The sequence below is a fragment of the Bos javanicus genome, chromosome 5 (genome assembly GCF_032452875.1).
Source record: "Bos javanicus breed banteng chromosome 5, ARS-OSU_banteng_1.0, whole genome shotgun sequence".
Taxonomy (NCBI): Eukaryota; Metazoa; Chordata; class Mammalia; order Artiodactyla; family Bovidae; genus Bos; species Bos javanicus.
In genome coordinates, this window is record NC_083872.1 from 109,573,379 (window position 1) to 109,586,142 (window position 12,764).

Below are 12,764 nucleotides of genomic sequence, written 5' to 3' on the forward strand. Positions count from 1 at the left end.
GATCACAGCCATTCTGACTGGTGTGAAATGGTACCTCATAGTGGTTTTGATTTGCATTTCTCTGATAATGAGTGATGTTGAGCATCTTTTCATGTGTTTGTTAGCCATCTGTATGTCTTCTTCGGAGAAATGTCTATTTAGTTCTTTGGCCCATTTTTTGATTGGGTCATTTATTTTTCTGGAATTGAGCTGTAGGAGTTGCTTGTATATTTTTGAGATTAGTTGTTTGTCAGTTGCTTCATTTGCTATTATTTTCTCCCATTCTGAAGGCTGTCTTTTCACCTTGCTTATAGTTTCCTTTGTTGTGCAGAAGCTTTTGAGTTTAAGTAGGTCCCATTTGTTTATTTTTGCTTTTATTTCCAGTATTCTGGGAGGTGGGTCATAGAGGATCCCTTACACTACTTACTTTTATAAAAAGAGTTTTCTTTTGCAGAATTCTGAGTATATGTGAAACAGAGAAGTGCATGTAATGAGCCCCATCCCTTAGTCCTAACAACCATTGACTTACTGCCAGTCATGCATCAGTCTTGGCCTAATCACTTCCCGTCTTAATATTATTTTGAAGCGAAATCCAGACATCCTATAATTTTCTCTGCAAAGATTTCACTGTGTATCTCTGAAGATAAGGTTCATTTAAAATTTTACATTACAATACCATTATTGCATCACAAAAAAATTAAAAATAATTCCTTCATATCATCAGATAACCTTTTAGCATTCAGAGTGTCTAACAGGCTGAAAAGGGAATGAGGTTAGTAAAATGCTTCTCGGAGTTTGAATGAAATACTGGATTTGAGCTTGCTGGAACTTGGACCATCAAAGTAGATGGTGTGGGTCAGGTCGGTGAGATCATGCTGACAGTGGTCTTGGGTTCAAAGAGACTTTTGTGACAAGACCCTCCTCTCTTCACCAGGAGCTTTCCTGCCCTGGGTGGGTGCTGTAGGAACATCCCCAGTGTAGATGCCCAGCCCTGAAGCAGACACCAGGAGGGAAGAGGGGAGACACCGTGAGAGATTCTGCAGAGATGGTGCCCCCTTTTTTCACGGCTCCCTCTCTCTCCTTTGTAAAGATGTGAGTGTTCAGGCACCTCGGATGGAGCTCCTTGGGTGGGGGGGGTGGGGAGTCAGATACTGTCAGCACGTGTCTTCAGAGCATCACCTTCCCTCCCTCCTTGTACGGCCTCCCCTTGTGGGAGTGGGGGCTCTGCTGGTGAGGTTTTCACGGCAGACACAGTTGCTGCTATCTCCTTGGGGGCAGGGCTGTCACGGTGGCAGCCGCTTCTCTTGCCACTGCCTCCAGCAGAGCCCTCCCCGCGTGCCTGCCCTTCCCGTGACTTTCGTGGACAGAGGCAGGATGCCCTGCTCCAGCCTTGGGTTCCCAGTGCCCTCCTGCTGTTGTCGTTGCTGCTGCCCGTGGGCGGCTCCCCCAGGGACCTTCCTAGCCTGGATGGTGCTCTGTGATGGAGGAGGAGGAGCGTAGAGGGGGCATTGTTTATCCCCTTCTCAGTGTTCTATTTCTTTATGATGGAGTGCCTCAAACTTTGGTGGTAATTATAATTTGTTATAAAATATTTTATTCAACTAAAATCTGTACGCTTAAAATAGAACAGTATGTATGAGTGACTAGTGTGTTAATATTTAAAATGTGTCCTTTATAAATGTGAGTGCCCAATCTGTATTTCACACTGTTACATTTGAGCACCCTGTGTTTTTGTATTTAAAACCAAGAGCATGCTTTTCTGGCTAATTGGGGAAAATACATCCTCTGACAGAAAGCGTCAGCACGCATCTCCTTCCAGGCACTTGGTGTGGACATGCATTGACAGGTCCTGACAACACCGGCCCGGAGGAGGGTCACTGGGCACGTGGTGGTGCATGTCTGTTACATAAGGTCTGTCATATGACTTCCCCGGCTGTGTCTGTCTGCAGCCGCTTGAACGTGAGCTCCTGAAGTGGAGCTGGCTTCTCAAACCTGCAGGAGAGGCAGTGAAGGAGGCAGTGACTTGGGGTGAGTGGGGTGGCCCTGTGTACTGAGCTGTAGTCGGTGGGGTGGCCCTGTGTAGTGTAGTCGGTCGGGTGACCCTGTGTAGTGAGTTGTAAGGCAGGTGTTGGCCTTAGAGATTTGAAGAAAGAAAAGTGATTCTTGATTGTCTGAATCATAGAAAGAAATGGCTGGGATAAATGTCTTTGGAGGTCTGCAGGGAGTTTTGCTTGTCCTGCTGCTGCTGCTAAGTCGCTTCAGTCGTGTCTGACTCTGCGACCCCATAGATGGCAACCCACCAGGCTCCACCGTCCCTGGGATTCTCCAGGCAAGAACACTGGAGTGGGTTGCCGTTTCCTTCTCCAGTGCATGAAAGTGAAAAGAGAAAGTGAAGTTGCTCAGTCGTGTCTGACTCTTCACGACCCCATGGACTGCAGTCTACCAGGCTCCTCCATTCATGGGATTTTCCAGGCAAGAGTACTGGAGAGGGTTGCCATTGCCTTCTCCTTTGCTTGTCCTAGGTCTTGTTTTATGAATATTTTGTCTTCAAGTGTCCCCCCACCCCCGCCATTGTACTGTGTTTGAGATGATTTGCCATTGTACTGAATTGAGAGGTTTTAGAACAGAGTCTGATACGACTGAAGCAACTTAGCAGCAGCAGAACAGTTTTAGGTTTATGGAAATGTTTACCAGAAGGTGCAGAGATTTCACATTAACTCCCTGCCTCCACACAGGAGAGCCTCCCGCTGGCAGCCCTGGCCAGATGGAGCCTCCATTACACTTGTTGAGAGGCACGCCAGCATCCCCCAGAGTCCGCAGTTTATATTAGGGTCCAGACCTCTTGGTGATGCTGGCTATGCATTCTGTGGGTTGGGATGAATTTATGGTGACATGTGTCCCATGAGTGCTGGTCTCATTGCTCTAGAAACCCTCTGGGCTTCCCCTGTTTGTCCTCCCTCCCTCTGAACTCTGGCAGCCACTGACCTCTGAATTGTCCCATAGCGTTGCTTTTCCAGAAGACCATACTGTTGGGAGACACAAAGTATGTAGCCTTTTCACATTGGCTTTTTTCACTTAGTAATATGCATTTGAGTTTCCTCCTCTCCTTGTTAGCACTGAGTACTTGCCAAGTGGCTTGTGGGACCTTTGTTCCCTGACCAGGGATTGAACCCACATCCGCTGCGTTGGAAGCGAAGTCTTAAACACTGGACCACTAGGGAAGTCCCAGGCTCATTTTTTAAATTGGTGGTTTATTTTCTTAATGTTGAATTTTAAGAGTTTTTGTGTTATTTTGGGTAACAGTCCCTTATTGGATGTGTCTTTTGCAAGTATTTTCTCCCAGTCTGTGCCTTTTCTTCTCATTCTCTCAGAATTCTCTCTTCAGTAGTCTAGCTTTTCATTCACCTCTCTCATTGATTGTGCCTTCTTTCTAAACAGTCATCACCAGGCCCACGATCTTTTAGCTTCTCTCCTGTGGCATTTTCTCAGAGTTTTGCATTTTACATTTAGATGTACGATCCGCCCCTGCTCCCGCGCACCACATGGCTTGTGGGATCTTAGTTCTCACGCCGGGATCGAACCTAGGCGCTCAGCCGTGAAAGTGCAGAGCCTTACCCACTGGGCCACCGGGGATTCCCTGTGACCTGTTTTGAGTGAATAGGTGCCTAGGTTCATTTTTGTAAAACAGATGTTTTATTTTTTTTTTTAAAGTTTTGACTGTGCCATGAGGCAGGTGGGTCTTAGTTTCCTGACTGGGGATCAAACCCTTGCCCCTTGCTTTGGAAGCCTAGAGTCTTAGGCACTGGATCACAAGGGAAGTCCCCAGAAAGAGCCTGCTTATAACTCCTGCACCCCTGCCATGTCTGGCTCTGGCGTGTGTGTACGTTCTTTTTGCTGTGCCTTGTCCTTTTTTCTGGATAGTCAGGCTTGCTGTCCCAGATAGAAGGAACTGCGTCCGGAGGTCTGAGTGACGTGGTGAGGCGTCAGGAGGAGATGAGTTTGCAGGCCTGTAAATAGGACTTTGCAGGTGAGCGAGCCTGTGGGGTCCCCCACCCCTGAACTTGACAGGAGCTTCTCTTTCTCCCTCCTGCCCAGATGGCACGGATGGCCAGGGTGGGGCAGTGCTGGGCATTTCCCTCCTCTGGGGTCAGGCGGTGGTTAACTGGTTTCCCCTGCCGGCAGAGCTTGTCAGGGAGAGCGGGGTGCTTGGCTGCTTCAGAGGGGCTCCTGTGCCCTCACCCACCCAGAGCAGGGGTCTGGGGTGACTCCCAGAACTGTGGGGCTTCCCTCTGGCAGTCCCTGTGCCCCCACCCCCAGCCCGCCTGGCTTCCTCCAGCCCCAGGGCAGCCCTTGGCCCTGTGTCATCTCCTCTCTTCTCGCACAGTCCTTGAGATTTCTGGTGGTTGAGCTTTTTAACCCACTGCAGGGCAGAGTGGAGACGTCTGAGCCCCTGGGAAGGTTTTCTGTTTTGTTCTCACTGAGCCCCCACTAGTTCCTCAGTTACAGGGTAGGTTTTCTGGGTGCTGAGTGAAGCAGGCCTCCTGTGAGCTCAGGTCTGGTTGAGGAGGCAGATGGGAAGGGCTGGGCGGCACGTTCTGTGCTGTGGGGAGTGTCACAGTATTCAGAGGCTGGGAAGGCGGGGTCAGTTGGGGTACAGTCAGGAGCACACATCTTATGGACCGGCAGCAGCTTTCTAGAGAGATGTGGAAAGTGACTGCTGGTCTGTACTGGGACAGTAGGGTGGGGGCGTGTGTGCGTGTGCGCACACGCTTCTGGAAGGGGAGGTTGGAATCACGATTTGTTTGTGGACCCAGCTCTGCCAGTCATTAGCCCTGAGTTTGGGGGGAATTCATTTAATGTCACTGAGCCTCAGTGTCATCTGTTAAAATATGGAGGAGCAGATGGTATGAGAGTATTCTGTGAACACGTGACGTTTTTTACAAGTATCAGGTTTTCAGACGCATCTCTAGTGTGTGTGTTTTCTTTTTCTTCCCAAGTCTGATAGAAGTTTCCTTCAAGTGTTGGTTCTCACTTTGCTGGGCAGTGGTCAGGGCACAGCCAGCTGTGAGCAGGACTGCCTGCCCCAGCTTCTGCGCCTGCGAGGGTCACTGTGGGACAGGCTTCTCCTTGGGGTTGTACAATGTGTTGTGAATCAAACCTCACTGTGAAAGATTAGATCGTGGGGGGATTTGTCATCTATAATAATAATAAATAGCTTGAATAAAATTAATTTTTGTCTTTTTTTCTTTGATTTGAAGCTTCCCATTTCTATTTTAAGAACTGCAAACCTCAAAAAGGTTTTGTTTGAATCAAGGACATCAGAAGACTTGGGAACTTTTAGGTCGGAATCTGTTTGAATTTTCACACTGTGGGAGGTGACATACAGTTTGTGATCTAAAGTCAGTTCAGGGGGTTGTGCAGCTGAAATAATTTTAGTGTATTAATGGCTCAGTGTTTCGCGAGATCTGCTCGTTTCATGTGTGAGTGTGGGTGTTTACTGCACTGTGTTTAAATGTGTCCTTTGTGGGTCTTAGTCATCATATTAAGGTGGAAAGTTACCTTAATATAAATCTCTCTCACACTCTGTTTTCTTTTTCTGTTTTTGTAGTTTTATTTTTTATTTTATTATTTTGGCTGCATCATGCAGGGTCTTAGTTCCAGTCAGGGACTGAACCTGGGCCCCCTGCCTCAGGATTGTGGAGTCTTAACCACTGGACTGCCAGGAAGTCCCTCTGTTTTCTAATTTTAGATTAATAGTGATCTCAGAGCCTTTTGATTGCTAGTACCCTGTCTGACCGAGTGTAGAGGAGCAGGCGTCTGTGTTATCTTCTTGGTGATAAGGGCTGGGGTGACAGGTGGGCTGAGTCCCTGAATGAGCTCCCCGGGGAGCGTGGTCTTGAGAGCCTGCCCCGCGTCCTCAGGGGATCAGCTCCTCGGCAGCTGTGGCCCTGCGAGGGAAGCAGTGCCTGAAGTGGCACAGCAGCTTGTACCTGTGTGAATGGGAGTAGAAGGGAAGCAGTGCGGCGGATGCAGACTCGGCAGAGCGCTGCTGCAGCTTCGAGGTGCTTCTCCGGGTGATCCCAGTCCGCTTCACTTGTACCCACCTATTCCGCTGTGGTCCCTTCAGATATTTCAGTTTCTTCTCTGCCTTCCTTTTTACTTGAAGAATTTCCTGAACATAACTTCTGTATTTGCTTGACGGAAACACCAAGAATAGCATTTTCCAGTTACTTCTCGCCGTAAACTCAGGAAAAGCACCAATGTGGGAGGCGGGGGCTCGGACCCCCAGGCGAGCCAGCCGCCCGGTCAGCACCAGCCCCCGCCGTGGGCTTCAGGCCAGGTGTGCACCCTCCTCGGTGCTTCGGTTTCCTTATTTTGACGGCAAAATGAATTAAGTCCGGTCTTCAGAAGGACGTGGTTGCCCGATTCTCACAGTAGCTGAGGGACCTTGGGCGAGTTCCTACTTCTTGGGCGCCATCTGTTTAAACAGAACACAGTTCTCTGTTAAAATCTTGTTGGTCCCAATTAATTTCATATTTTTGAGCCCTTGAATTTATTCCTTTGTGTTTTTGTGTCAGTGGGACTAAAGATACCGCTGTTTGCAGTGATACAAGTATTTTGTGCTGAAAGTGGTTGAAGTTGTTGCTGTGCTGCGTGTAGGTGAAGACCTCCCCCGCTTCTCTTTGGCGCCTTCTCTCTGAGACAGCCTGCCCTCCAGTAGTGACCGTGACTCGCCGGAGGGGCCTCCAATTGAGATTCTTGCTTTAGCTGACCAGAAGCAAAAGTTTCAGTGATCATCTATTCTTTCTTTAAAATTTCTTACATAAAGCACAAAATTTTGGGTAAATCATGATTAAAATGTCACGACCAATATACAGAAATAAATCGTAAGGAGTCCGCGACAGCAGGGAAAAAGCGGCTGAGCCTGACTGGTGTTGAGCCCCTGGCTCTTGCCGAGCTGTTGTCTTGACAGCCCTGCTGATAGTGCTGTGTGGTGAAGAAGTCTACTAGATAGCGACAGAAGGTTCTTAACTTTCAGCTTTGAGTTGTTAAAAATGAAGAGAAAAGTAACTGTACTAAATGCGGTCTTAGTTTAACTTTTCCCTCATTTCATCATAATGGAACTTCTGAAATTCCCGTTTCACTTGTTTGGGCTTCGAGCCTTTAATAAAACAGTACCATCACAGGATGGCTTTCCTGGTGGCCCAGAGGTCAGGGCTGCACACTTCCACTTCAGCGGATGCAGTTCAACCCCTGATTGGGGAGCTAAGATCCCACATGCCCAGTGGCCAAAAACAAAAATTAGCAAAAGTCTCCTTTCTGAGGATTAAAATTTTTACCTTTTTTGTTATGTTTCTTTTGCTTTTGCTTTTTAAACCAACTTTTGAGCTTCCCTAGTAGCTCAGTTGGTAAAGAATTTGCCTGCAATGCAAGAGACCCGGGTTCGATCCCCTGGAGAAGGAAATAGCAACCCACTCCAGTATTCTTGCCTGGAGAATCCCATGGGCAGAGAAGCCTGGCAGACTACAGTCCCATGGGGTTGCAAAGAGTTGGACACGACTGTGCAACTTTCACTGTTTTCGCTTTTTTTGCTGTGAGAGGGTCTCTTTTCAGCCCTTGCTGGGAGTACCCTTCCGGGAGCACGCTGACTCTCAGGGCCTCTGGAGTCAGCTTGAACGGTCGTCATGAGGCTGCTCCAAGCCCAGTGGAGCCATGCCTCCTGTGACTGCAGAACCAGTGGTGCGCAGAGCATCAGCAGATGTGACTAAGGACAAGGACGCAGGGAGTTAACCATGTCTGACCAGAAAGGGTCTGGTCTTGGCTGAAGAACAGAATTATTCTCCTTGACAGAGTGGGAGCCAGTGTGCTCGCATACACTCTGCAGCCTCTTGTCACCATCTGTGGTATCGTCCATGCTCGGCGAGACCTCCCGTCCATCTCCAACATGAGCCCCTGGTCAGGGCTGCCGGTGTCACGTGAAACGCGTGACTCGTCTTCATGTCTAGACAGTCAATTTGTTAAGCACCAAAATTGAGTCCGTTCTTCCCTGTGACCGGAGCTCGTGGCCACGGCCACGCTGCCTCTCTGTGGCTCCCACCAGTGGAAGGGCAGGAGCCTGTGCCGCCCATGGGGGCAGCTCCATCTGTGACCAAGCGGTCCCGTGCAGCGGAGTTCAGGCCGTAGCTCTGAGCCCTCTGTCCACTGCCAGCCCCTCCCTGGTCACTCCAGGCTTGTTCAGTCCCCTGCTCCGTGTTTCTGGGCCTCTCCTGGGCCAGGCTCCCACTCACCCTTGCCTCCCCAGCCGCTGCCAAAACATATTGTCCTGGTCTGCTGAGCCAGTGGTGAGCCTGGAGCACCAGCTGCCTGCCTGTGCTTCTTCCTCTGCCGGGCCGTGTTATTTACTGTGTTAAGTGTGTGTGAAGTCGAATGGGATGTGCATCAGCTTTCTGCTGATGCAGCGTTCAGGACGTGCTTAGAGAACCATCTTGTTGGAAACTCCTCCTCTGCGTTGGTCTGCAGGCGAGTGTGTTCAGTCCAGAAACGCCATCATTTTAAATGATGTGTTTGTTCCTCAGGCTCAACTTAGGAGGGAGTTTTCCCGATGTGTGTTCGCAGAGGTTGCTTTAGTGCCCTTGTGCTGACCACGTGCTCCTCTTCTAGGGCACCGTCTTTAACCTGGAGTCAGAGGAGGAGTGCCCCGCGGGTGCCGCGGAGGACAGCAACGACATCTACATTCTGCCCAGCGACAGCTCCACGCACGTCAGTCCCCCGGAGTCGCCCTCCACGGCCACGGCCTCCTGGCAGGCCGAGAGCTTGCCCGTGTCACTGTCCGCCAGCCAGAGCTGGCACACGGAGAGCCTGCCGGTGTCCCTGGGCCCCGAGTCCTGGCAGCAGGTCACAGTGGACCCCGAGGAGGTCAAGAGCTTGGATAGCAACGGGGCCGCAGAGAAGAGCGAGAACAACTCCTCCAACTCCGACATCGTGCACGTGGAGCGGGAGGAGATCCCTGAGGGCGTGGGGGAGGCGGCCGCGCCGGCCCCTGCCCTGATGGCGGCCGTCCCCAGGGCCAGTCCCACGACGTCCCTGTTTGTGGAGCTCGGTGAAGAGGAGGCAGGAGCAGCCCCAGCAGAAGCTTCTGAACCGGAGCGGAAGGGGGTCCTGCCACCCAAGTCCCCAGCGGAGCCCCCTTCAGCCCCGCCGAGCCGGGAAGAGGCCACTGGAGGGCAGGGGGCACTCAGGGTAGGGCCCTGCCTAGGCGACCTCGAGAAGGCCGGCCCGCTGCCCGAGGGCAGGTCCCTCCTGCTCTTGGGAGGGGCGGCTGCCATGGCCATCCTAGCAGTGGCGGTCGGGTTGGCACTGGCTCTGCGGAAGAAATAGGTTTTCCTCCTCGGGGTCCACCGTGACCTGCTGCCAGGACTCGGGACCCAGGAGAAAGAAGGAGGGTTTTAGTTGTCTCGACTGAATCCGAATGGGCAGCAGCTGGTTGGACATCCGCAGGACGCTCTGGGGTGAGGAGCTGGGTCAGCAGGGCAGGGGCGGCCCACCTGCTGGGGCTTGAGGTAGAGGCTGTGCACGCGGTCTGCTGGGCGGTCCCTGGCCTGGGTTCCTCTGAGATTCAGGGTCTAGGGTGTCAAGTGCTTCCTCAGTCTTGTCTGTGGCGTCTGGGCAACCCCGGCTGTGAGCACCTGTGCCCCCGAGGGTGCGTAGCCTCCCCCATCAGCCCCCGTAGCACCTTCCCCTTTGGTGACAGCACCCCCCGATGTTGCCAAACGTCCCCGGGGTAATGGGTCCCGTGAGAGCCTCAGAGGCAGAGGGTTCTCGTGGGCACCTGGGGGTCCAGGCAGGAGGGCTTGGCTGTGGGCCCCTCAGCTGCTGACGCACTCCGGCCTGGAGCCTCCCCTCTGCCAAGAGCGTGCGCTTTACGACCCCTCCTCTGGGCTCCTCTGTTCTTCCCGTTGGTCCCGCAGCCCAAGTGCTCTGCGGTCTCCACCGCCTCTCAGGTACTGCCCTGCCCTCCGCGCCCGGGTCCCTGCCGGCCCGTGGAGAGGTCTTGCCCAATGCTTCTCTCGGCTCCCCTCATAAAGATGCTGCCTGTAGTCTTTTAAAAAGTAAATATAAGACAAGACCCAGGCCCTGCCCATGACTGTGGGCAAGCTGTCTCTTGTACAGAAGCAGGAGGGCAGCTTGGCTGACCCCCTGAGGTGGCTTGCAGCCCTTCTGTTGGTGGCCACCTGGTGGGGTGTCTCTCCAGCGGTCACTGTCTGTAGCCTGGGTTCGCCTGGGTTCTGGCTGCAGACTTCTCACTGGTCACATGGCCCCTCTTTGTCACCTGCTTGTAGTAAGAGCTCCCATACTGGGCTTCAGCCCAGGGGACGTACTCTTCTTCAGCACAGTCTCCTAAATACCATTGAAGTTAAAAAGCAGGAGAGGGGCCACCCTTGAGGCTCCTGCTTGTCTTTCAGAGTCCAGCAGGAGGCTCACACAGAGCTCATCACAGCCCAGATGCCAGAGCGACGGCCACGGAGGTTGTGGTCGGCATGTGCCGGGGATACGGCATAGCCCCGTGCACAGCCTGCGCCTCACATGGCGGGGGGGCGGGGGGACTGTGTCTCTTCTCCCGAGGTCGAGTCACTAACAGGACCGTGCCTGAGACGGGTCATCTCAGAGTTACCTTAGTCGATGTAACAGGTTACTTTTTAGATCCTGAAATTTGTAATAAAATTACATTACCTATCACCATCACCAAAACTTGATGTTTTAAATGCGCTTTATTATTTTCATTTTTTGAAATTAAATCCTCCTAAAGCAGTACTGTTTACAATTGGGCAGAAGGGCCTGGAGCGTGTGTGTGTCCGTGTGCGCGTGTGTGCACTGCCCCAGGCGTGCCCTGTGACTCCTGGGGAGGGAGGTGTTGAGCTCTGCACCTGGACTGAGGAGCCGGCGGAGAGCAGGTGGGGCTCGTGTCGTGGAGCTTGTCTTCCTCCTCACGTGTGGTCTGCTGCATCGGCATTGTCCTTTTCCCTTTTATAACGCTTTCCTTCCAGCGTTTACATTTTTAAACTCTGGATCCTCAAACCCACTGGCTGAAGGTGCTGAAGCTCCGATGGGAGCCGGGTTGCTTGTGAGCAGCGGGCGGAGGCTGGGGTCTGGGGTCCACGTCCTCCACGGCAGGAGGAGTGAGGCGGGGCTGGGTGCAGTGCCCAGTGGTGACCCAGGCAGCTTTGCCTTTGAGCGGGGATTTCTCTGCCAAGCCATTGCTGGTTCTGGTTGGTGGGTCTCCAGCACTCTTAATGTGCTATTGAATGTCATGACTTCTGATCACTTGGCGAAAGCCACTCACGGTTTCTTGAGGAAAACACCAGAATTAAAGAATGCTGATTTATGTTCTCTGTGGTAAATGGTAGCAGTCTTGGCCCGCAAAAGCCTGGTTGGTCCCAGGGTGCCTCCGGGACATCAGCACCGCCGCCTGTGTCTGGTGTCAGATGCGGCACTGGTGTGTCCTGCGGGGCCCTCCCAATGCACGGGGCACACGCTCACGGGAGACCGCGGCTGAAGTGTGACCCACGGTCAGAGGGCGTGCTGACGCCGCCCGCCCAGGGCGGGCTGACACCTCCTCACCCACTGAGTCTGGAGGGGCTGGATCCTTGGCCAGCTCCAAAGGGACAGACAGCAGCTCACGGTTTTCCTGGGCCTCCTGTTTCTCCTGATGTCTTAGTTGTCCATTTCCTCAGAGTAAAAGTGCTTCTTTGTGCCTCCTTGACGGAGGTTGGCGTGTTCTGGATTCCGCCCCTCACCCTTCCTCAGTGCTGAGGTGAGACGTGGCCCCTTTCCTGCCCAAGGCCCCTCTGCTCTCCCCTCACCTGCGTCTGTGCCTGTCGTCGGGAGGCACAGAGCTCAGCTCTGGGAAGAGCGTGCTCTGCTGGAAGCAGTGTCGGGAGAACGCACTGGAGGTGAAGTGCAGTGAGGACTGAAGACTCCGTCCACATGGTAACTCAGGGCTCCCTCCAGACCACCAGCCTTGTCTGACAGCAGCCCGAGACCCAGCGGGCACAGCTGGTGAACTTGCTGAGAATGCAAGTGGCTCCTGGGCTGTGACCCCAGAGGCAGCTCAGCCGTGCGCGCTGGGTCCTCAGGAGCCCATGTGCACAGCAAGCCCGCCTCCAGACTTCAGCGACTGAGCATCTTCTGTTTTCTGTAACCATTGCTTAATTCAAGTAATCATGCACATCCCCCTCTGTCCACAAGGATCCTGACCTAAGAGGCACCAGCTGCTTGGACAGGCCGAGTGAGGCGGCTGGGACACACTCGGGGTCGGGACGTCCACACGAGAGACCGCTGCGGGGAGAAGAGCCACACCATGCATCTTGCTTCGTGACCGACAGTATCTCTCACTTGGTCTAGAAAGTGAAGTCGCTCAGTCATGTCCGACTCTTTGCAACCCCATGGACTGTAGCCTACCAGGCTCCTCCCTCCATGGGATTCTCCAGGCAAGAGTACTGGAGTGGGTTGCCATTTCCTTCAGGGGATCTTCCCAGCCCAGGGATCGAACCCGGATCTCCTGCATTCCAGGCAGACGCTTTAACCTCTAAGCCACCAGGGAAAACCCGACACCAAAACCTGCATGAACTTTATCAAGAGAGGATTACTGAATTAACATAAGCAGAACAGTGGTAGGTAAGGTGAAGTGTCCTAAGAGATAGTGGGGTTATTTGGTGCTTTAGAGCTTCTTTTACAACACTTTTAATTGCTCCTGGAAGAGAATCATCCCCCTCCTGAGAGAAAAT

At 52.6% G+C, this 12,764-nt stretch overlaps 1 protein-coding gene, 1 long non-coding RNA gene and 1 other non-coding gene across 7 annotated transcripts in view; 1 reads left to right on the forward strand and 2 right to left on the reverse strand.

Moving 5' to 3' along the window:
- Positions 1–10,728, forward strand: part of BCL2L13 (BCL2 like 13) — a 50,576-nt gene extending 39,848 nt beyond the window's left edge. For 3 of the 5 annotated variants that reach the window (XM_061418421.1, XM_061418417.1, XM_061418418.1), the window contains one exon: positions 8,641–10,728. In XM_061418421.1, coding sequence (XP_061274405.1) covers positions 8,641–9,357 — 717 coding nt within the window. In that variant the 3' untranslated portion in view covers positions 9,358–10,728. The remainder of the gene's footprint in view (positions 1–8,640) is intronic. The other 2 variants (XM_061418419.1, XM_061418420.1) reach the window with 2 other exon arrangements.
- Positions 3,211–9,474, reverse strand: LOC133248349 (uncharacterized). Its single transcript, XR_009736683.1, has 2 exons — positions 9,385–9,474; positions 3,211–8,850 (listed from the first exon to the last, which is right to left on the reverse strand). It is a non-coding gene; the product is annotated as an uncharacterized LOC133248349 (long non-coding RNA).
- Positions 10,729–12,508: 1,780 nt separating the features above from the next.
- On the reverse strand, positions 12,509–12,580 carry TRNAS-GGA (transfer RNA serine (anticodon GGA)). The gene has a single exon. It is a non-coding gene; the product is annotated as a tRNA-Ser (tRNA).
- Positions 12,581–12,764: the final 184 nt, after the last annotated feature.